Source organism: Pseudorasbora parva, chromosome 3 (genome assembly GCF_024679245.1).
Source record: "Pseudorasbora parva isolate DD20220531a chromosome 3, ASM2467924v1, whole genome shotgun sequence".
In the NCBI taxonomy this organism is placed as follows: Eukaryota; Metazoa; Chordata; class Actinopteri; order Cypriniformes; family Gobionidae; genus Pseudorasbora; species Pseudorasbora parva.
Window position 1 is genome coordinate 37,362,037 of NC_090174.1, and position 23,569 is coordinate 37,385,605.

Here is a 23,569-nt window from a genome sequence, read left to right on the forward strand (position 1 = left end):
TGCTTAATTTGGCCTCAGGTATGCAATCTGAGCAATTAGTGTTAATGTATCTTCGTATATCTGACTTTAAATGTTGTTTACAGGATTGACTGAGAAATTCTTTAGAGCTTTGATAATGTACATACTGTTGTACAACAAAGTTTGTTACCATGGTAAAAGAAAGAGCACCAAGATGTGACCAGACTACAGAGGCCATTAATGAAACGACACCATTGCCAGTGTGCCCATTGTCATGCGCCAAGAATTTGCCATTATCCCTTCAGTTCTATTAATACAGACAGGATGGCATCATTCTGTGTATGTCAGATTGTAACATCGGGGTAAAAATTTGCCAAGCCTCTTTGTTTTTTGTATTTTTGGGACTGGATAATTAGGGATGAAGGTTTAATAGACAAGAACAGTATAAAAGAAGTGCGTGGAAACTTTCTGTAGCTTTTTTCGCAAGTCTGCAAAACAGATTCACTGTTGCTATACCAGAATCAGATATTCGAAACTCCAAAACAAAGTGTTTTTAAATTAACGTTAAAGATGCCTCGTCCTTTGTTTCACCGACATGGCTGCTGGGACCCTCTTCAGGAGAGAACACAAAAAAACCTTTTCAACCAAAACTCTGACCTCCCCTGTTTCCTTGAGCCTGATGAGGTTAGCTGGATAGATTCAGCCAGGAAAAGATTAGGGACATCAACCTGGCCAGGATCTATGCGTTTACCTCTCTTCAGCTCTTTGTGCATGGAGATTCCTCCTAAATCAAGCACTGGACCCGAAGAACGGGATTCTGAATCGGTTTGTGAACAAATGAAAGGACAGCAAAACTGGAAAGTCTGTTTAGATGTCAGTCCATTTTCTTCAGAGGAGATCAGCATCAAAACCAAGGAGGGATATTTGGAGATCACCGGTATGATGACCTTGATATGTCTGGCTTTGTTCTATTTATAATGCTTTGCATACTTATGTTAATAAATACTGCATTTACAATGACATCACAGATTCCAAATCAAATTTCGTTTAGATGGCAATGGCATCTGTTTTTATTCGTAGGTAATCATGAGGAAAGGCAGGATAATCACAGATTGATCTCAAGAAGCTTTACAAGAAAATACAAGTAAGGGAACTCTTATTTATTTTGTTGTTAACTGGTGTTATCTGATGAACTCTTACTCTTTTTTAAAATGACAATAATTAACACAAGAACAAAAGCCATTTCTCCAAACTGAACCTAAACGTAAATTATGCTTTTTTTTAATTTTTTTTTATTATTTTTTTATAATAACTGTTACAGCTGTACATACAGTAAGGTGTTACTCCATCATTACTCATGGCTGGTTTAATTTTTCTTGTGTAATTCCTTAGGCTTCCAGCAGATGTAGACCTAAAACTGATCAGCTCCATGTTGTCTCCAGATGGTATTCTCTCAGTTGAGGTCCCATTACCCGGCTCTAATAAATGTCTTCCTGGAGAGATTGTCATCCCTATTCACACGGTGGACAAACCATTGCCTGCAAACTAATTACCTAATATGTTAAAAGTAATGAATGTAATTTCCTAACCTTTTTTTGTTTTTGATGGCTAACCTTGTAAATGCTAGTGTTGCAACCATTACCAAATTATAAACATTGTGCAGACACATTAAATATGCTAAATCGATAAGCTCTGCAGTTACTTTAAATTCTTAGAGCATTATACAATGTATTATTTGTGCTTTATATGTATAATAATTCTTCTAATTTTATACATTCTATGTAACCACACTATAGAAAAAAGTCAGCATGAACTTTTTAAGTACAATCGACTTGGATGTTTAAGTACTTTCAACTTAGATTATTTTAAACTGACTTTAAAAAACGAGTTACATCTTGTAAAACCTATAATCTAACAATTTTAATGAGTTAAAACAATGTAAAAACATATGTTGTCATAACTTTTTTACTATTTTATACTATTTTTTACAGTGCAGATAGTACTGACAGACTAAAGAAAGTTCAGATCAGTTCACTTTTTTTCAGGCTAGAATAAAAATGTTTTGAAAGGGTTTTCCCCTTAGGGTTGGTGTCGTATAATGCCAGGACAATCTGTTTGATCTTGAAAGACTGTATGTGTAACAATAATACAATACAATCACATACATACATATATTTAACATGAGGACTCTGAAATTGTGATCCCTAATCAATAATTAGGTAAACAAATAATTAATCTCAGCATTATGTAGCCGAGTAAAGCTTCATGTCACATCCTATAGATGGTGCTGGTATTTAAAGTCATACAGCACACACCAGATTCTGTGAACTGAACTTCATGACCGTTATGAAACCCAAAGCCTTCCTTCTTTGGTTTCCTTCTTGGAGGTGATCAGAAGTACGAAGGCAAGTTTCTCCTTACTTCAACAGTTGTACCTTGACTATTTTTGGATGTGTTCCACAGCTTTCATCACATTGGTCAAGGGCAGTTATCAAATTACATGTCTCAGTTACAATGCATGGTAAAAACAGCAACATGTTCCCAAATGGTCAGTATTTTGTTCCATTATCTTTTATATGATTCAAATATATCTTTAACATGAGTTAGTCATCTAGCATGTTTCATACGTTTTCCTGCCTTTTCAGATTTCTGAAATGAATCCAAGGAGATAAAGATTTCAATCTTCATTAGCTCGTATTAGACTCTGACCTAGATAGAGTGTACATGTGTGCATAGATTGACCATATCTGGCAGAATTTAATTAGCTGCTTGGGGCACAAACAACTTACAAATTGACCTACAAGTTGTCTAGGACTCAATACGTGCGCATAGAGATTTTAGCACAATCAATATATGTTACAATCAATTATATATGTAAACAGCTATAAAAAATGTGACAATATTTATTTATTTCTTGTATCAATTAAGTGAGTCAATTAAAACCAATGAATGCATCACCAGTTGCATTAAACAGCTTGAGCTGATTAAAATGTTTATGATAACTGCTGTTATACATGCCGGATTAAATTGAGGGCTGGAACTAAGCCTGTAAATATACACCATATAACACCGCAGTATGTAGCGCTGCCACTTGGCACCATCATTTAACTTAGTGAGTGCACACATGGTGGACATGCCAAAAATACAGCACAGGGAATATCCAATTACATTACAAGCCTTAAGCTATTCAGGAGGAAGGAAGGCGTTGAAATGGTGAGAATGTCACCGAGCTCCACAGCGGCAACTCTCCAATGTAATGAGCAAATGATGATTTATGGCTCAATAAATGTTTCATTTGTCAACATCTTAACATTTCAGTGTTACACGCACAGCATAAATGTGTGAGCATAACAAGGAACAAAGGAACAGTTTTGTTCAGGAATACATCTGTTATTCACGTTTAGCGTTTTCTGATGTATTGAAGAAGCTAGTATACATCTTAAATCACAACATTAAAGTATGAGGAGACCTTTTTCATGATCACCATGGGACGTAATTAATACAGGGTTTCTTTACAGCATAAGCAATTTAATGCTGTAAACCTTTCATTTTGGTTGCCTTTAAATTTGATCGTCTCACTTGCCTTGTATCTTTCTTACTCGCATGCTACCACCCTAACCTGCTAAAAGCCATGCATTGCTAAGAATGTGCAGGCTCAGTGCTACACTCATTGCCCTGCTATAAAATCAAGCAAATGTTATGCTAGTGTTGATGTCTTTTTTTTGATTGAATGAGGCAATAAAAAGTCAAAACTATGCTTCAGGTTAATGTATAAGGTGATATTGCAGTATTGTTAATGTCTAATATTATTGTGGACACTTTAGACAAACTTGATTTTTGATTAAACAATATGCTGTTCAAAGTTAGGTATTTGTACAGTATGGTTTTCAAATGCTAGTGGAATAGGTAATGTGATGAACTTGTGTGTAAAAGACACCTGTGTGAACTTTATCCGATCAAGACCATTTGGTTTTAAGTCACTGCAAAAAATAAATAAATAATAAGAATTATGTAAATGTAAATAATAATAAAAAAAGCGTTTTGAGAAATGTTCTAGCATCATTTGTTTGCAAATGCCCCTGGGTTTTAAATTGTTTCTAATGCATTAAAATGTATATACAAGTGTGACTTACAAGTCCCCTAATTATTATTTTTTTGTGTGTGGCCACTGTATGTTGAATGCAAAGCAGTTTGAATTGTTACATTGATGATTATAACATGCTTCCAGTTTGACCGAGGCTTCTGTTGTTTGAACGTGAAACATTTTCCAACGTTTTCTCCAAGTAGCAAAAACAACAAACCTACATTTGAGACTTCCAAATGCCATAGCACAGTCATTAAAAAGTACATTAAATAAGAACTAATCTATGTGTGACTAATCCAGTCTTGGTTCCAGAGTCACTGATGTATCATAAATCTGTTGACATTACATTTATCTTCAATGTAGTGTTGAATGTCATCTTTAAGTATTTAATTATATTAATGCAATTTTTGTATCAAACAAAAAAATCATATATAAACTTCACTTTTTCTAAGAAAAAATAAAGAAAACACTGAGACCATTTAGTATTTTGTTCTGGAAAAAATAAGCAGTACAGTTATTCCCATGTTCAGAATGATTGTCAGAGCCAAGTGTTTCACCTGATTAATTCCTTGACTCCGATTTCTGTCATATTAGACATTTGTTAGCCATATTTAACTTCTGCTTGGCTAGCAGAACAAATCCAATATAAGCCGGTACGGACAAGCCCCGAAGACTGTCGAGGAGACAGAAGAGTTCGTGATTGTGGTGAGAACTCTAATTATTTAAAAAATATTATTGTTTGAAATTAGTTGTTACAAAAACACTTACAATAGATGATGATTAGACAAAATAGAGGAAAGATTGACTATTGAATATTATGGATGTTTGCATTCAAGTTTTTTCAGTATTACTAAATGTGAGATGTGAAAAGAAAGATCACATTAATGTATGGCACTTTTATTTATAATAAGGTTTTAATAGTTAACAGTTGTTAACTACATTAGCTAACATGAACTAATGACGAACCCCTTCTACAGCATTTATCAATCTTTGTTCAATTTTAATTTCTAAATTTACTAATGCATTATTAAAATCAACATTTTTATTTGATAGCATTAGTTAATGCAGCTGGAGTTTTAACTAACATCAACAAAGATGAACAAATACAGTAACAAATATCTTGCTTATGTGCAAATACATTAACTAATGTTAACAAATGAAACCTTATTGTAAAGTATTACCAATTAAATAAAATGTATGGGAATATTTTGATAAATAAATTAAGAGAAAAATGTAGAACAGAAAGGTCACGTGACTTTTACATCTATTAGGGCTGCTGGAAAAACATCACTAGTGGGAAGAAGGAAAAAAAGGTAAAGTTCATTCTTATTTATTTTGGTAATAATTAAATTTCTTGTTTGTAATTCATGGACAGTTGATTTATTTATTTATGTCATGTTATAGTATTACAATTTTACAATTGAAATGTCATAAACATCTTTTTTTAATATTACCATGACACTGGATATAGATATATGGATGATGACAAGTGTCATTAAAACTTAAAACAATTAATGGTGTATAGTGAGATTATAAATTACCCTCTGTTCACTCCAGTAAGCCGCCAACATGAGTACGGACGCGGAGATGGCCATTTATGGCAAAGCTGCCATTTACCTTCGTAAGCCTGAGAAGGAGAGAATCGAGGCTCAGAGCAAACCATTTGATGCCAAGACTGCCTGCTATGTGGCTGATGACAAAGAGTTGTATCTCAAGGGAACGATCAAGAGCAAAGAGGGTGGCAAAGTCACTGTTATTTTGCTTGACACTAAGGAGGTACATTTACACATTTCATTAAAATTGGATGCTCAAACTAAATTAATCATTACATGGTACTGATAAATCTAAAATTGACTGGATAATAATTATAGGAAAGAGTTGCTAAGGAGGATGATGTCCACCCAATGAATCCTCCCAAGTTTGACAAGATTGAGGACATGGCCATGATGACCCATCTCAATGAAGCCTCTGTGCTGTATAACCTCAAAGAGCGTTATGCTGCATGGATGATCTACGTAAGTTCTCAAACAACATAAAAAATTAATCTAAATTAATTTTGTGCTTTTGCAATCTGACGACTCCTCTGCTCATTTCAGACCTACTCTGGACTCTTCTGTGCAACTGTGAACCCCTACAAGTGGCTCCCAGTGTATGATGCTGAAGTTGTGTCTGCCTACAGAGGCAAAAAGCGTATGGAGGCCCCACCCCACATCTTCTCTGTCTCTGACAACGCCTATCAGTTCATGCTGTGTGGTAAGATCTGATTTATGAGATCTGAATTATATAAGTTGAAATTCACATTTATAGTTTTATAAAACAATTGCTTAAACATTATTACCTTTGAATTAACAGACAGAGAGAACCAGTCTGTCCTGATTACGTATGTATCAAGTCTTCAACTATAATGTTGATCATTTATATTTTTCTCTTGTGGAACTTCCTCGTGTCTTATCATCTTCTGTCTTCTAATCTCTCATAAACCAGTGGAGAATCTGGTGCTGGAAAGACTGTGAACACCAAACGTGTCATCCAGTACTTTGCCACAATTGCAGTGGCAGGTGGTGAGAAGAAGAAAGAGCAGACTCCAGGCAAAATGCAGGTATGAGATATACAACTCTCATACATTTTATTTTGAAAGATTGTGATTTACACTCATCTCACAAACTATATGATATGTGAATTTGTCAAATGCCTATAAACAGTGTTAATTCATGAAATAGAAAATAAATAAAAACCATTCAAACAACACAGGGCTCTCTTGAGGACCAGATCATTGCTGCCAACCCTCTGCTCGAGGCTTATGGTAATGCCAAGACTGTGAGAAATGACAACTCCTCTCGTTTCGTAAGTTTTTATTTACATCCAGTTCAGTTAGTCAGTTGTGTTGGATTTTTCTATAAAATATTTTATTATTATTATTATTATAGTCATCATTATTAATATTAAAAATTATTATAAAAAATATAATAATTTGTAATTTTGTTTTAAACAGGGTAAATTCATCAGAATTCACTTCGGTACATCTGGAAAACTGGCTAGTGCTGACATTGAGACATGTAGGTGGACATGATTTTATTGATCCATCCTGCACATTTGTCTTTGTCTGTCACTCTTCAGATGATTGTGACTCAAGTACATTCTCTCAACAGATCTGCTGGAGAAGTCTAGAGTGTCATTCCAGCTTCCAGATGAGAGAGGCTACCACATCTTCTACCAGATGATGACCAACCATAAGCCTGAGCTGATTGGTAGGCTCAACATTTTCATTCCTTGTTTAAATTCCAGATAATATTGTAAGATACTCTTTCTTAAATGCTTTGCATTTTCACAGAAATGACACTCATCACCACCAACCCCTATGACTTCCCCATGTGCAGTCAGGGTCAGATCACAGTGGCCAGCATTGATGATACAGTGGAGCTGGATGCTACTGATGTGAGTCATTGCTGTTTGAATAGTGGCATATTCTGTTTAAATATGGCAGATCCTAGAGCTCATTCTTCTCTGTAATTTTCAGAGTGCTATTGACATTCTGGGCTTTAGTAATGAGGAGAAAATGAGCATCTACAAGTTCACTGGAGCTGTGCTTCATCATGGCAACATGAAGTTCAAGCAGAAGCAGCGTGAGGAGCAGGCTGAGCCTGATGGCACAGAGGGTGAGACTAAACAGTACTAATGTGCGTCAGCATTCAGTGCTTTGAATTGAGAAATCTGTATTTCTATTTTCACAAAGAAAAGGTTTTAGTGGTTTTAGTTTTCAAGCTAAGAAAAGGGCTGGATTTAAACAAAAATGTTATTGCAGAGGCTGACAAAGTTGCCTACCTTCTGGGTTTGAACTCTGCTGATATGCTGAAGGCTTTGTGCTACCCCAGAGTCAAGGTCGGAAATGAGTTTGTGACCAAAGGCCAGACCGTGCCACAGGTATGTAGTATTTGTTCAATCTGACTTATTGCAAAAGCAAAAAAAAAAAAAAAAAAAAAAGCATAAGTATTTAATATAATATCCAATCTATTCTACAGGTGTATAACTCTGTTAGTGCATTGGCCAAATCTATCTATGAGAGGATGTTCTTGTGGATGGTCATTCGTATCAATCAGATGTTGGACACAAAACAACAAAGAAATTTCTACATTGGTGTGCTGGATATTGCTGGCTTTGAGATCTTTGACGTAAGAATGAATCTTTGATCTTTTATGTCAAATTGAATCATTTTCAGTATTTAGTCAATAAATGTTTTTTTTGTTGTTATTTTTTCCTCTAGTTCAACAGCATGGAGCAGCTGTGCATCAACTTCACCAATGAGAAACTGCAACAGTTTTTCAACCACACTATGTTTGTGCTGGAACAAGAGGAGTACAAGAAGGAGGGCATTGTTTGGGAGTTTATTGACTTCGGCATGGACTTGGCTGCTTGCATTGAGCTCATTGAGAAGGTTTTTTACCCGTTTTTGAACTTATTAATTACCATTAATGGTCTATTCTCAAAAGCATGCATTTTTATTCATTAAACAACATTTTTTCTAAACAGCCCATGGGTATCTTCTCCATCCTTGAAGAGGAGTGCATGTTCCCCAAAGCTACAGACACTTCCTTCAAGAACAAGCTGTATGATCAACATCTTGGCAAGAACAAAGCTTTTGAGAAACCAAAGCCTGCCAAAGGCAAGGCTGAAGCCCACTTCTCCCTGGTTCACTACGCTGGAACGGTGGACTACAACATTTCTGGCTGGTTGGACAAGAACAAGGATCCACTGAACGAGTCTGTTTTGCAGCTGTACCAGAAGTCTTCTGTCAAACTGCTGGCTACTCTCTACCCACCTGTTGTTGAGGGTAATAAACTGAAGTGTTAACATGATTATGTACATCATTTTAACCAAACTTTGAATCAGTTTTGCACTGTTTTCTTGTTATTACTTTAAATGTTTTCTTTTGTCTCTTTATCTGAATAGAGACTGGTGGTGGAAAGAAGGGAGGCAAGAAGAAGGGTGGCTCCATGCAGACTGTGTCTTCTCAGTTCAGAGTATGTCTTTGTTAGAGACCAAATGTGAATAATGATGCATTTGAAAGGACTTAAGATGCATTGACTGTACATCACCTTGCTTGAGTTTATATCAGAGAAATCAACAACTGAATGCTGACTCTTTTCATGATTAAACAGGAGAACTTGGGCAAGCTCATGACCAACTTGAGGAGCACTCACCCTCACTTTGTGCGTTGCCTGATTCCCAATGAGTCCAAGACTCCAGGTAAAGTAAAAAAGAGCTCACAAATATTCTCATATTAATACAATATTTATTGTATATATAATAATGATAATGTTAATTTACCAAGCTCATGATGTAACCTGTTCATTATAGGTCTCATGGAGAACTTCCTTGTTATCCACCAGCTGAGGTGTAACGGTGTACTTGAAGGTATCAGAATCTGCAGAAAGGGTTTCCCCAGCAGAATCCTCTATGCTGACTTCAAGCAGAGGTAAATGGGACCACATGAAAATACTATTTCCGGTAGTATTGGGAGATATGAAACATTTTGATCAATCCTCCACAGATACAAGGTGCTGAATGCCGGTGTTATCCCAGACGGACAGTTTATGGATAACAAGAAGGCCAGTGAGAAACTCCTGGGATCCATTGATGTTAATCATGATGAGTACAGATTTGGACACACAAAGGTTAATTTTCAGCTTTACAACTTTCAAGATTCACTGATCATGGTCATTTAGCCTATACAGATAAACCAATATATTTTTATTTACTGTTTTACATAAATTCAGGTGTTCTTCAAAGCTGGTCTTCTGGGTACTCTTGAGGAGATGCGTGATGAGAAACTGGCAACTCTGGTCACAATGACTCAGGCTCTGTGCCGTGGCTACCTGATGAGGAGGGAGTTTGTGAAGATGACTGAAAGGAGGTGAGTATAAAGCTTATTCAGTGGGGAATTTTACAACAATAATTCATAACCCACAGTAATTTACAGTGTTTATGAGTTATCAATACAAATATTTTTAAAGATATTTAAAAATACTATATCCAAATATGTTTGACCCATAAAGTGAAGAAACTATTTTGTTGACTAGCTAAAAAATATAAAATTTACCAATAATTCTGCATTTGATCATCTCAATTGTTTCTTCAGGGATGCAATTTACACCCTCCAATACAACATCCGCTCATTCATGAATGTCAAACACTGGCCATGGATGAAGGTTTACTACAAGATTAAGCCTCTGCTGAAGAGTGCCGAGACTGAGAAGGAGCTGGCAACTATGAAAGAGGACTTTGTAAAATGCAAAGAAGATCTTGCCAAGGCTGAAGCCAAAAAGAAGGAGCTTGAAGAGAAGATGGTAGCACTGCTGCAAGAGAAAAATGATCTGCAGCTGCAAGTAGCATCTGTGAGTTTTCTTGAATTTAATTAATTAAATTTAGCCTCCATTCGCCTGTGTAATGCTGTTTCTAATGATATAGCAACCTATGTTTAACAGGAATCTGAGAATCTCTCAGATGCAGAGGAGAGGTGTGAGGGTCTGATCAAAAGCAAAATTCAGCTTGAAGCTAAACTCAAAGAGACAACTGAGAGACTGGAGGATGAGGAAGAAATCAATGCTGAACTGACAGCTAAGAAGAGGAAACTGGAGGATGAGTGCTCTGAGCTGAAGAAAGACATTGATGACCTGGAGCTCACCTTGGCTAAAGTGGAGAAGGAGAAACATGCCACTGAGAATAAGGTTGGAGATTGGTTTAAGATTGGACATAATTTCTGTCTCATATGCAGACATATAATATAAATAGTAAAATATGAGCTTATTTGAAATAAAACAAACAAATCCCACAGGTCAAGAACTTGACTGAGGAAATGGCAGCTCAGGATGAGAGCATTGCTAAGCTTACGAAGGAGAAGAAAGCCCTCCAAGAGGCACATCAGCAGACATTGGATGATCTTCAGGCCGAGGAGGACAAAGTCAACACCCTGACCAAATCCAAGACAAAGCTTGAGCAGCAAGTTGATGATGTGAGTTGATTGTGTAAACATGTTATTAATTAACTGTGTGTATATGTTATTTATCACTGAGAACATAACTTTTATATTTATAAAAATTAACATATTTTATATATCATTGTCCTGTAGCTTGAGGGTTCTCTTGAACAAGAGAAGAAGCTCCGCATGGATCTTGAGAGAGCCAAGAGAAAGCTTGAAGGAGACCTGAAATTAGCCCAAGAGTCCATCATGGACCTGGAGAATGACAAGCAGCAATCTGATGAGAAGCTGAAGAAGTACAAATTCTTTGCAAATTCTTATAAAAATAATAGTTTTCGTTTATTTCATACCATTCATGGTTTTCCCTATTTGCACACAGAAAAGACTTTGAAACGAGTCAGCTGCTCAGCAAGATAGAAGATGAACAATCTCTGGGTGCTCAACTCCAAAAGAAGATCAAGGAGCTTCAGGTATTTTCAGATTTCAGCTTCAGATTTTTTCAAATATTACAATCAATATGATCAAATACAGATCAAATACATATAATCAAATTAATTACTTTTCACCATAGGCTCGCATTGAGGAACTGGAGGAAGAGATTGAGGCTGAGCGCGCTGCTCGTGCCAAGGTTGAGAAGCAAAGAGCTGATCTCTCCAGGGAACTTGAGGAGATCAGTGAGAGGCTTGAGGAGGCTGGAGGAGCCACTGCTGCTCAGATCGAGATGAATAAGAAGAGAGAAGCTGAATTCCAGAAGCTGCGTCGTGATCTTGAAGAGTCCACCCTCCAGCATGAAGCTACTGCTGCTGCCCTCCGCAAGAAGCAGGCAGACAGTGTGGCTGAGCTGGGAGAGCAAATTGACAACCTGCAGCGTGTCAAGCAGAAGCTTGAGAAAGAGAAGAGCGAATTCAAAATGGAGATTGATGATCTTTCCAGCAACATGGAAGCTGTTGCCAAAGCAAAGGTTGGAGAATGGTTTATAAAAAACTCAAGCAAATATAACACGTGGTTAAGATTCTTAAACATCCAATGATATTGGTGTTTACAGGCTAATCTTGAAAAGATGTGCCGCACACTTGAGGACCAACTTAGTGAAATTAAGTCCAAGAATGACGAGAACCTTCGCCAGATAAATGACATTGGTGCTCAAAGAGCAAGACTTCAAACTGAAAATGGTAATAAATATATATGTTTTATTTCCTCCACTATAAAATGACTCACATGATCACAAACATATAGTGGCAAAATTGTTTAAACACTTGCAGGTGCACACATTGAAGAGATAATGTTGGATATGCCAGCTTTCTGGCAGGATTTTAAGCATGTTGTGGAAACTAGACTGAAAGCAGAGCACTAAAACCCTCTCCAAGTAGTTTATCAACAATAAATAATTGCTACTACTATCATAAAAAACAATATTTCTTCCCTCTCAATTAATATTAATATAAACCATTTCCCTCACCATCACTGTGCCTTATAAATGTTTTTGTAAATGTAAATCTCAAAAGGTGAGTTTGGGCGTCAGCTGGAGGAGAAGGAGGCTCTGGTTTCTCAACTCACCAGAGGCAAACAAGCTTTCACTCAGCAAATTGAGGAGCTGAAGAGGCAGATTGAAGAGGAGGTTAAGGTAATACAGCATAATCAATACAAGCACATTGGCAATTATTTTACTGTTGAGACTAATTTGATGTGACTTTGTCTCCTAGGCTAAGAACGCACTGGCTCATGCTGTGCAATCAGCCCGTCATGACTGTGACCTGCTCCGTGAGCAGTTTGAGGAAGAGCAGGAGGCAAAGGCTGAGCTGCAGCGGGGAATGTCAAAGGCCAACAGTGAGGTTGCTCAGTGGAGAACCAAATATGAAACAGATGCCATCCAGCGCACCGAGGAGCTTGAAGAGTCCAAGTATGTATATTAGTGTATAATAGTCCTAATTGTCACAGCTGTTTTATAGATTAGAATTCAAAATAATGTGTATTACTTTACAGGAAGAAGCTGGCTCAGCGTCTGCAAGAGGCAGAGGAACAAATTGAGGCAGTGAACTCCAAATGTGCATCTCTGGAGAAGACCAAACAGAGACTCCAGGGTGAGGTGGAGGACCTCATGATTGATGTGGAGAGAGCCAATGGCTTGGCTGCTAACCTTGACAAGAAGCAGAGGAACTTTGACAAGGTAAACAAATTGTTTTGAGTTAATATAAGATATTTTCTTTTGTAAAGTATTGCTGGAATGGGCTTTGTTAAACATGCTATAAACAAACCGATCCTAAAACATCTCTACTAAAGGTCTTGGCAGAATGGAAGCAGAAATATGAGGAAGGTCAGGCAGAGCTGGAAGGTGCCCAGAAAGAGGCCCGTTCACTCAGCACTGAACTGTTCAAGATGAAGAACTCCTATGAGGAGAGTCTGGATCAGCTGGAGACCCTCAAGAGAGAGAACAAGAATCTGCAGCGTAAGAATGGAAAAGACTTCAGTGTTTTAATTCTAAATGAGAATTAAAAAGCAAACATGATTATGATTACAGATAATATTTTTTTCTTACTACAGAGGAGATTTCAGATCTGACAGAGCAGTTAGGTGAGACTGGTAAGAGCATCCATGAGCTGGAAAAGGCCAAGAAGACAGTGGAGACTGAGAAGGCAGAGATTCAGACCGCCCTGGAGGAGGCTGAAGTCAGTATCTGGAGATTTATATGGAATTCATGATAGAACCATCACAATGGGTTGTTAATGCATACTTTTATTCTGATATTTAAATACAGTTTTTATTTTTCATAGGGCACCCTGGAGCATGAGGAGTCCAAGATTCTTCGTGTCCAGCTTGAGCTAAACCAAGTCAAAGGAGAAATTGACAGGAAGCTTGCAGAGAAGGATGAGGAGATGGAGCAGATCAAGAGGAACAGCCAGAGAGTCATTGAATCCATGCAGGGCACTCTGGACTCTGAAGTCAGGAGCAGGAATGATGCCCTGAGAATCAAGAAGAAGATGGAGGGAGACCTTAATGAGATGGAGATTCAGCTGAGCCATGCCAATCGCCAGGCTGCTGAGGCCCAGAAACAACTCAGGAATGTTCAGGGACAACTCAAGGTATATGAATTCTGTTTGACTTTGGGATGTATTCATATGTAAGTACAATCTAACTTTTCATAGGTTAAGGTCATCAGAAAGCCGATTGAAAGCCTTTTCTAAAGCTATTGTTTTGTTCAGGATGCCCAACTGCACCTTGATGATGCCCAGAGAGGACAGGAAGACATGAAGGAGCAGGTGGCCATGGTGGAGCGCAGAAATACTCTGATGCAGTCTGAGATTGAGGAGCTGAGAGCTGCTCTGGAGCAGACAGAGAGAGGCCGCAAAGTGGCTGAACAAGAGCTGGTGGACGCCAGTGAGCGTGTTGGGCTGCTGCACTCTCAGGTAACGGCATTATATTTTTACAATGAAATTAAGGAAATTGAGAGCATTATTTGAAATGTCCAATTGTTTTCTTTCCATTTTGTAGAACACAAGTCTCCTGAACACCAAGAAGAAGCTTGAGGCTGACCTTGTTCAAATCCAGAGTGAAGTTGATGACACTGTACAGGAAGCCAGAAATGCAGAGGAGAAAGCAAAGAAGGCCATCACTGATGTGAGTAACAGTAGCTGCCAAATGTTACAAAAGATGATTACATACTTAAAAAATGTCCAATGACATTCTTTATTATTGCAAAAGGCTGCAATGATGGCAGAAGAGCTGAAGAAGGAGCAGGACACCAGTGCTCATCTTGAGAGGATGAAGAAGAATCTGGAGGTCACAGTGAAGGACCTTCAGCACCGTCTGGATGAGGCTGAGAATCTGGCCATGAAGGGAGGAAAGAAACAGCTCCAGAAACTGGAGTCCAGAGTAAGATTACCTTTATTCTGAAGTTAGTAGTTATAATCTGAAAGGTCTGTGTAATGCTTAAACATTCTGTTTACTCTGTTGGGGGAGGGGGGCGGGAGGAGGGGGATAGTCTAAACATATTTCCATTGACTGAAAAAAATAAATAATATCTCCCTCCAACTATAGGTCCGTGAGCTTGAGGCTGAAGTTGAAGCAGAGCAGAGACGTGGAGCTGATGCTGTTAAAGGTGTCCGCAAATATGAGAGGAGAGTCAAGGAGCTCACCTACCAGGTAGAGAACAATTATAGTAAAATTCAGATCATTTTAATTTGATTATGTTCTAGTCTGATCCATGTTCACTATCTGCAGACTGAGGAGGATAAGAAGAACCTCAACAGACTGCAGGATCTGGTTGACAAGCTTCAGCTGAAGGTCAAGGCTTACAAGAGACAGGCTGAAGAATCTGTAAGTACCAAATAAAAGAACTATAAACACCTTGTGAACATATTAAGTTCCTGATATAATTGTATGTAACTTTGCAGGAGGAACAAGCCAACACTCACCTGTCCAAGTTGAGGAAGGTGCAGCATGAGTTTGAAGAGGCTGAGGAGCGTGCTGACATTGCTGAGTCTCAGGTCAACAAGCTTAGAGCCAAGAGCCGTGATGCTGGAAAGGTAATTTATTTTTCTGATGCATGTTCAAACTTAACATGTATTCTCTTTTATTCTAATCATGTATTTGCTCACTCTCTTTTTTTAAAGGGCAAAGAGGCAGCTGAGTGAAAAACTTAGAATACCATGTACACATCGCCAAAGCTGTGAAATTAATAAACCTTGAAACTCAGCAGCTTTCTTTTGTGGTCATTTTTCACTCACTCACTATTGTTTATGTTGTGCTGTTACCGAAGTATGCTTCATGATAATTTATAACACTTGATAGATATGTATGTGGCTTAACAAATCGTTTATGAACTTAATGAACTTAATTTGTGCTTCATATTTTTATTTCTAGCTACATTAACATTGAACACTTGTCAGCCTATTTAAGTAAAAACCAAAACTTCAACTTGTAGCTCAAATTTGGTACTATTTTGAACAGAATTCTCCTGAACTTATTATTGTGAATTTCACCATATAAGTCTGCTTTCTATACTGATTCCAGAGGCACTGGAATATGTTAACTAGAGATTAGAAATCTAACATAAAAACTATATTTTAAAAGCTATATATCATATTATTTATATAAAAACTAAACTAATTTAGACAATTCACTTGGTTAAGTTCAGTGTTACAGTGTACAGTACAGTGTTATATATTTTTGTTTCATTTTTTCAAACTCTGCAGAAATATGTTACTTGTTGGTCACAAGGATTCAACAAACTATGCCTAGTCATGAAATACATATAAGCAAATAGGGCTGTAGGCTATGACATATCGCACGTGCTTCAAAAATTCGGTCAGTGCGATTAATAGGGCTACACAGTAGCACCTACATGCGTGCGATACAGTTTGCGAGACAGAGCTTGTGTGAGGTTATCTAGGGCTGCACGAATGACTGAAATAAAATCAACATCACAATTTGGTTTAGTGAATTTATGAAATTGCAAAAGCTTCAATTTTCAATAAATATACAGCTCTGGAAAAAATTAAGAGACCACTGCAAATTGTTCTTAAATCAGCATCTCTACAAGTATGGAAGCCATTCCATTCCAATGTCTGTTGAATTCCAACACAGGCACACCTCGTTCTACTGAATGAGGTGCTGATTAGGTGATCACCTGAACCAAATCTTATTTAATAAAGAAAACACTTTTGTGGTCATCACTATCCTCATGCAGTAGGACCAGCTGGATGGCAAAAACAGTGCTAGTAGTACCTCAAAAGTAATTGTTAATAACTGTTGACCATGCCAAAAAAGTTGAAAATGAAAGTTTTGAGTGAGGAAAAGATGGCTTCAATTCTGGCTTTACTGGTAGAGGGATACAGTGAGCGTTGTGTTGCTTCCATCCTTAAAATTTAAAACACAGTGGTTCATAAGAACAAGATCAAGCAGCAGTATTGGAGACAACAAAGCTATAGTCCGGCAGAGGGCAAAAACTACTCTCCACTGACCAGAATGACCGCCAACTCAGTGTCGAATGTCACTCAACAACCGCAGAATGACGTCAAGTGACCTACAAAAAGAATGGCAAAAGCCAGCTGGGGTAAAGTGCACGGCGAGGACGGTTTGAAACAGGCTCCTAGGGGAAGGGCTGAAGTCGTGCAAAGCTAGAAAAAAGCCCTTCATCAATGAGAAGCAAAGAAGAGCCAGGCTGAGGTTTGCAAGAGACCATAAGGATTGGATTGTAGAGGTCTGGAGTAAGGGTTAGGCTTATCAGCTTTGTCTAATGGTTAGACGGAGGCCTGGGGAGGCCTACAAGCCACAGTTTCTCGCACCTGCTGTGAAATTTGGTGGAGGATCGGTGATGATCTGGGGGTGCTTCAGCAAGGCTGGAATCTGTCAGATTTGTCTTTGTGAAGGACGCAAGAATCAAACTACGTACAAGGTTGCCCTGGAAGAAAACTTGCTTCTTTCTGCTCTGACAATGTTCCTTAACTCTGAGGACTGGTTTTATCCAGCAGGACAATGCTTCATGCCACACAGCCAGGTCAATCAAGGTGTGGATGGAGGACCACCAGATCAAGACCCTGTAATGGCCAGCCCAATCTCCAGACCTGAACCCCATTGAAAACCTAAGGAATGTGATCAAGAGGAAGATGGATGGTCACAAGCCATTAAACAAATCCGAGCTGCGTGAATTTTTGCACCAGGAGTGGCATAAAGTCACCCAACATCAATGTGAAAGATTGGTGGAGAGCATGCCAAGAAGCATGAAAGCTGTGATTCAAAATCAGGGTTAAACCCAGAGAAGCGTACTCTGTAACTCATGTAACCTCAGTTCCCTGAGAGAGGGAACGAGTATTGCTTATGGGAAAAGCTCCTTTTCTCGAGAATATGAAGCAAAAACTTTATTCTATAAAGTATCTATTTAAAACGCAACGTGGCTGCATAGCAGATGCGACTGAGCGAGCTACGCACTGATTAGCTGTGCTGCGGCAACTGCAGGAAACTATGGCAAGGCAGCTGAGAGAGTAAGCCAATAAGGGTTGCTGAAAAAGCCCACCAGAAGAGGTCGCCTGAATAAGCATATGAGGCTATAAAAGACTGTGTTCAGTCATAGGATTTCAGGTTAAAAATTAATAATTAATATCGACTGAAGCGATATCCTGAGAAGCACGGCACGTTATGCAATACTCGTTCCCTCTCTCAGGTAACCGAGGTTACGTGAGTAACCGAGTACATTTCCTTTCGAGAGGTCTCTCATATTGCCAATGGGAACCCCTTTCAAACCACTGTGCGTGCTTACCTGCCCCAAACTGTGGTCTGAGGAAAAAACCTGAGGCACATAGGATGGGTAACAGTGAGCCCCAAGGAGGCCAACGATATTGGGCCTTGTATGAGGGCATACTACATTTAGGCCGGAGGAATCTGGCCATATGAATTATAAAACTATGACCAGACATAGTCGGGCTTTATAATATGCAGTATAAAAACACATGCTTGTGAACATAGGTTTGTAAGTGTCAAGTGGGATAAGGCCGGAAGTAAATCAGGCCTGAGAAAGAATGACAATACCCATTAAATGGACAGGATGTTAAAGCGGGGACTTCCAAGTTATAAAACCTGATAAATGTGGACGGAGAGTCCCAGCCTGCCACAGCACAGATATCTTCCAAAGGTATGCCACATGACCATGCCCATGACGAGGCCATGCCTCTAGAGTGGAAAGCACTTTAGGAAAATGACCATGTCTTGGTTTGAGGATGACCCTGGAGTCGTTAGGTGCAAACTCGAGACAAGACGCACTAGCGGAGAGTGCATGTAAATCACCCACTACCTTGACTGAGGCCATAGCCAGCAGGAAAGCGGTTTTAAGTGAGGGGTGCTTTATGCTCACAGACTGAAGCGGTTCGAAGGGGGAGCCCTTCATAGCTTCTAATACTGTGGAAAGGTCCCATATAGGAACTGAGGGAGGGGCGAGGAGGGTTCAGTCTCCTGGCCCCTTTAAGAAAGCGTACTATAAGCTTTATTTTCCCCAGTGATTGTCCTGAGTCCTTTGCGTGATGTGCTGCTATTGCGGCAACATACACCTTGAGCGGGGAGGGGGAACGACCTGTGTCCATTAGCTCTTGAAGGAAGGCGATCGAGTGTGGATTGAGGTTTCGTGCTATGCACCAGTTAACGAACGCCGACCACTTAAGCGCATAGAGCCGCCTGGTTGCCGGAGCTCTAGCTTCAGAAATAGTATTCAAAAACTCTCTCAGAGAGATTCACAGGTATCCGTTGATGGGCCATACATGAAGGGCCCATAGAATGGGGCAGGGATACCAGATTTTCCCTTTTGTCTGTGTGAGGAGATCTCTCCTCAGCAGAATTGACCATGGGGCTGAGTCTAACATCTGAGTCAGCTCAGAGAACCATATTCTGTTTTTCCACTTCGCTGCTATTAATAGCACTGTGGATTTGGTTTTCTTGATCTTTCTGGTGGCCTGTGGCAACATCACGATAGGAGGAAAAGCATACAGCGGGTGTCTGGGCCAGGGATGGGCCAGCGCATCCCTGTGTGTGGAGAAAAATATTGGGCAGTGAGCGTTGCCTTCTGAGGCGAAAATATCTACTTTCGCTTTCCCGAAGGTGCTCCGAATTTCACTTTGATGCGAAAGTGGCCTGATCGCCATGCATGAGCTGGAATGCAGGAGTTCAGCCAGCGTTGAAAGGGGCACATGTGCAATAGACCCAGTTTGAGTAATGCCGATGCTGAGGCCATAAGACCTAGCATCCTCTGAAAACATTTGAGAGGAATGCAAGCACCAGGTTTGAATGACTTCGCCATGCTCTGAACAGAGAGGGCGTGCTGTGACATAAGCCGCGTACTCATGTGAATTGAGTCTATGACTGTCCCTAGGAAAGAGATACTCTAGGTGGGAGACATTGAGCTCTTGGCTTATCTGTGGGTTCTCTGACTGGGCTGAAACAAGCCAGTCGTTGAGGTATTTTGCATCCCTCTTAGCCTTAGCGTGGCTAGAGCTGCGTCCATGCACTTCGTAAAAGTGCAAGGTGCCAGGGATAACCTGAATGGCAGGACTGTGTACTGATAAGCCTGACCCTTAAAGGCGAATCTCAAGAATGGTCTGTAATGGGGGGTCTATCTGAATGTGAAAGTAGGCATCCTTCAGATTGACTGTGAGAAACCAATCTGCCAGGCGAATTTGCACGTGGTTTTGTTTCACTGTCAGCATCTTGAACGAGCGCATCATAAACGTTTTGTTCAGATGTCTAAGATTCAGGATGGGTCTGAGTGAAACACGTGACTTATGCTGCTTCTCACTAAGGTCTCGACCATGGCACAAAAGCGCGGAGATGTAGCGAGTAACCTCGTTTTATAATGTTCAACATCCAATTTGATATTTTGGGAATGGCCTGCCAGGCCTGGGCTTGTGAAACCAGTGGTTGAATTAGAATCGGGGGCAGGTCGCTTAGTAGTTGGGACCCAGTAGTTTGGTTGATTGTGCTTGTAACACTGTGGGGTTAGTGTTTGTTTGGCAGCGTGCACTGTGTAGTGGGAGCGCGCATTACATTTGTGGCACGGGACAGCTATTGTGCTGTGTGGGAAGTATTTGAGTGTAGGCGTGCATACTGTGGGGTGGGCACTGTGCCTACAGAGAAAGGATTTAAAGATTTATTTGGGTTGTCATGAAAACAGTGTTTGTGTGCAGGCGAGCACATTTGACAACTGCTCGTTGGCTGCGGAAACAAAGTCATCGGTCACCTGATTGCAGACCAAGAGTGGTGGGGATCCAGCCAAAGCGGAACCTGACCACCTTCTGTTTATGTTTGGCGGCATGCACTGTGCAGTGGGTGTACATCTCTCACTCGTGGCATGGGTGTGCCATGTGAAAAATGCTTGGGTGCAGACTGTAAAGTGGGCACCTTAGAAAAGCTCCTTTGTTATTGTTATTGTGAATAAGGTGTAGTGGCGCACACTGTGTAGTGGGCGCGAGCTTACATTTAGAGTGCGCGGTGAGCGAGTAAAGTGGGGCTAACCCAATTACTATGTTCAACATCCATTATGATATACTGGTGATGGCCTCTTGGTGGCCAATACAGGTGATGGCCATTATGATATACTGATGGAGGCCATATACTGGCCTCCACGACCTCAGCTTAGACACGGGCCGCTTGTAATAGGGGCCCGATCGAACACTTTGTAGTGGGCACGCCCCTCTAGGCGGCTTATGTGCAGGGTTGTTGTAAAACAGCGTTGGTGTACAGATAAGTGTGTTTGACAACAGGCTAGTTGACTGCAATGTTTATCCCCAGCCGCCTGAACCAAGGGAACAGGGAGAATGTAAAGAAGTCCATGGTAGTAATCCGGCCACGGGTCATGAGTGATTTTGAGGCACTGAATTACCAGTGCTAAAATGCAGGGGTGCACACTGTGCAGTGGACACACTGCCTACAGTCATAACAGAGGAAAACACTCATAATTGTTTATTATTAATAATACTGTGTTTTGTATGCAGGCGTGTGCATGCTTCATAACAGGCTCGTTTCTGCAATGTTAAACCTCTCCAGCCGCCTGAAGAGGGGACTGGGAGAAGTGACAGAAAGGGAAAAAGGCACAGGGCTTGGCCGCCATTTTACGAGACCGTTATGCTCCAGACAGAGAGTGCGTGCTATGACGTAAGCGCGATGGGAGTGAGAGGAAGCGTTAGTAGACAGGACAGGTGATGGCAAGAAACGTGGGAAGATGACCGGCATGTGCACGCGAGATTGCTCCGGCGCCCTCTGTCCACGGCGCTGGCCTTGGGCTGCAGAGAAGTTCCGCTGAATGCGTTTCGATGGTGGCTTCAAAATTCCGAAGATCAGCAAATCTCCTATAGCCTCAATATGATAATTCAGGCGATCTCTTCTGGCTCGCTTTTTCAGTGACCCTTATTGGCTCGCTCTCTCAGCCGCCTCGCCATAGTTTCCTGCAGTTGCCGCAGCACAGCCAATCAGTGCGTAGCTCACTCTGTCGCATCTGCTGTGCAGCTGCACTGCGTTTTAAATAGAAACTTTATTGAATAAAGTTTTTGCTTCATATTCTCAAGAAAAGGAGCTTTTCCCATACGCAATACGAGAGACCTCTCAAAAGGGAAATTATAATTTTGCAGTGGTCTCTTAGGCCTTGTCCACATGAACACGGGTATTTTTATAACAGTGACTTTTTTTACACGGTTCAGCCGTTCGTCCACATGGAAACGCAGTATCAGGTCACTGAAACTGAACATTTTTGAAAACCCTTGCCAGGGTGAGGATTTTCAGAAACGCCGGTTGCAGCGTTGTCGTGTGGACATTAAAACCGGCGTTTTTGTCTTGCGACGTCAGAGTGTGCGCCGTTATCCGCTGTGTTTGACGTCAGATTGTTTGCCGCTGACTGCTTTGTTGACGACCCTATGGTTGACGATTCTGTGCAATGGCGTGTATACAGTTGCATGACTAGTTGAACGATCAAGTATGGTGACAAAATAAAATGTGGCGCTTTTCTAAGCTGATTAAAAAGGAGAACTATAATGTATGGCGGAATAGCACTTCTGAGTACTTCGACTCGGCGCAGTCAAAAGTCCCGGTTGAAAAATCCTCTCTCACATCTCCCCCTCCCCCCTATTGACAGACATGAGAGAGAGAGGGGGAGATATGTGAGGGAGGATGGATTTTTCAGCCAGGACTTTTTACTGCGCCAAATCAAAGTACTCTCAGAAGTGCTATTCTGCTTAGAAAAGCGGCACGTTTTATTTTGTGTCACCATACTTGATCGTTCAACTATTTGTGTAACTGTATTTAAATAGGGAAAATGTGGAGGTGTTTGGTCGCTTCTAACTTGATCTCTGTTTGGTACCATAGTGAGTGGGCTTGGTGGGCTAAGCTAAATGCTATCAGAATGTCACCGCGCGTCAGAGCGATTAAGTGCACGCACTGAGACGAGAGGGGGATGTGTCAACTCGTCTTAGTTAATGAAATAACAGTTTAATATGAAAAAGCGGTGAAGTATCCCTTTCAGGGGCATGGCATTTAGTAGGCAATCCCGTGACACTGCATGATTGTCCTAGCAATATTTGCGATAAAAATAACCATGTTGTCAGTTGCATCTTGTGGTTTTGATGTATTATTTTATTTAACCCAGGAAACATCTTGATGAAATATTTAAAAATCTCAAATTAAAAAGCGAGCGTTATTCTGTGGAAAACGAACAATCCCTGGTACACAAACGGTTAATAGGTCTAGTCCCGCCTCCTAAACCCACATTGCTAACCCGATTGGCTTTTCTTTCTATCTTGCGAGAAGCCGTTTAGCAGCAAAGCAAACAAAGCTGCTCGAAACAGATGTGGTAATCACATCACATCGTGGCCTGGGAACAAATGCCGGGTCACATTATCCATGTATTTGCCTGAATCGCAGTGTGAAAGGGGCTATATTGATTCAGGGACAGTATTGTGTATTTTTTCACTATTGTGTGTGTGTGTGTGTGTGTGTGTGTGAGAGAGAGAGAGAGAGAGAGAGAGAGAGAGAGAGAGAGAGAGAGAGAGAGAGAGAGAGAGAGAGAGAGAGAGAGAGAGAGA

General features: G+C 40.2%; 2 protein-coding genes across 2 annotated transcripts; both read left to right on the forward strand.

Moving 5' to 3' along the window:
• The first annotated feature begins 271 nt into the window (after positions 1–271).
• hspb15 (heat shock protein, alpha-crystallin-related, b15) lies at positions 272–4,007 on the forward strand. Its single transcript, XM_067438706.1, has 3 exons — positions 272–895; positions 1,039–1,102; positions 1,351–4,007. Exons 1-3 carry the CDS (start codon positions 529–531, stop codon positions 1,505–1,507), a joined length of 588 nt encoding a protein of 195 aa, XP_067294807.1. The 5' UTR covers positions 272–528; the 3' UTR covers positions 1,508–4,007.
• Positions 4,008–5,596: 1,589 nt separating this feature from the next.
• Positions 5,597–15,680, forward strand: LOC137071045 (myosin heavy chain, fast skeletal muscle-like). Its single transcript, XM_067438705.1, has 39 exons — positions 5,597–5,818; positions 5,914–6,057; positions 6,139–6,295; positions 6,395–6,422; positions 6,527–6,641; positions 6,794–6,886; positions 7,035–7,098; positions 7,192–7,290; positions 7,374–7,477; positions 7,560–7,698; positions 7,845–7,963; positions 8,062–8,211; positions 8,304–8,474; positions 8,570–8,870; positions 8,990–9,060; positions 9,199–9,286; positions 9,398–9,515; positions 9,591–9,714; positions 9,817–9,953; positions 10,179–10,434; positions 10,525–10,767; positions 10,875–11,051; positions 11,169–11,314; positions 11,398–11,488; positions 11,590–11,979; positions 12,064–12,190; positions 12,524–12,642; positions 12,722–12,918; positions 13,002–13,185; positions 13,299–13,464; positions 13,560–13,684; positions 13,790–14,098; positions 14,219–14,422; positions 14,508–14,633; positions 14,718–14,888; positions 15,054–15,158; positions 15,237–15,332; positions 15,410–15,541; positions 15,629–15,680. The coding sequence occupies exons 1-39, from the start codon at positions 5,612–5,614 to the stop codon at positions 15,647–15,649; spliced, it is 5,814 nt and encodes a 1,937-aa protein (XP_067294806.1). The 5' UTR covers positions 5,597–5,611; the 3' UTR covers positions 15,650–15,680.
• Positions 15,681–23,569: the final 7,889 nt, after the last annotated feature.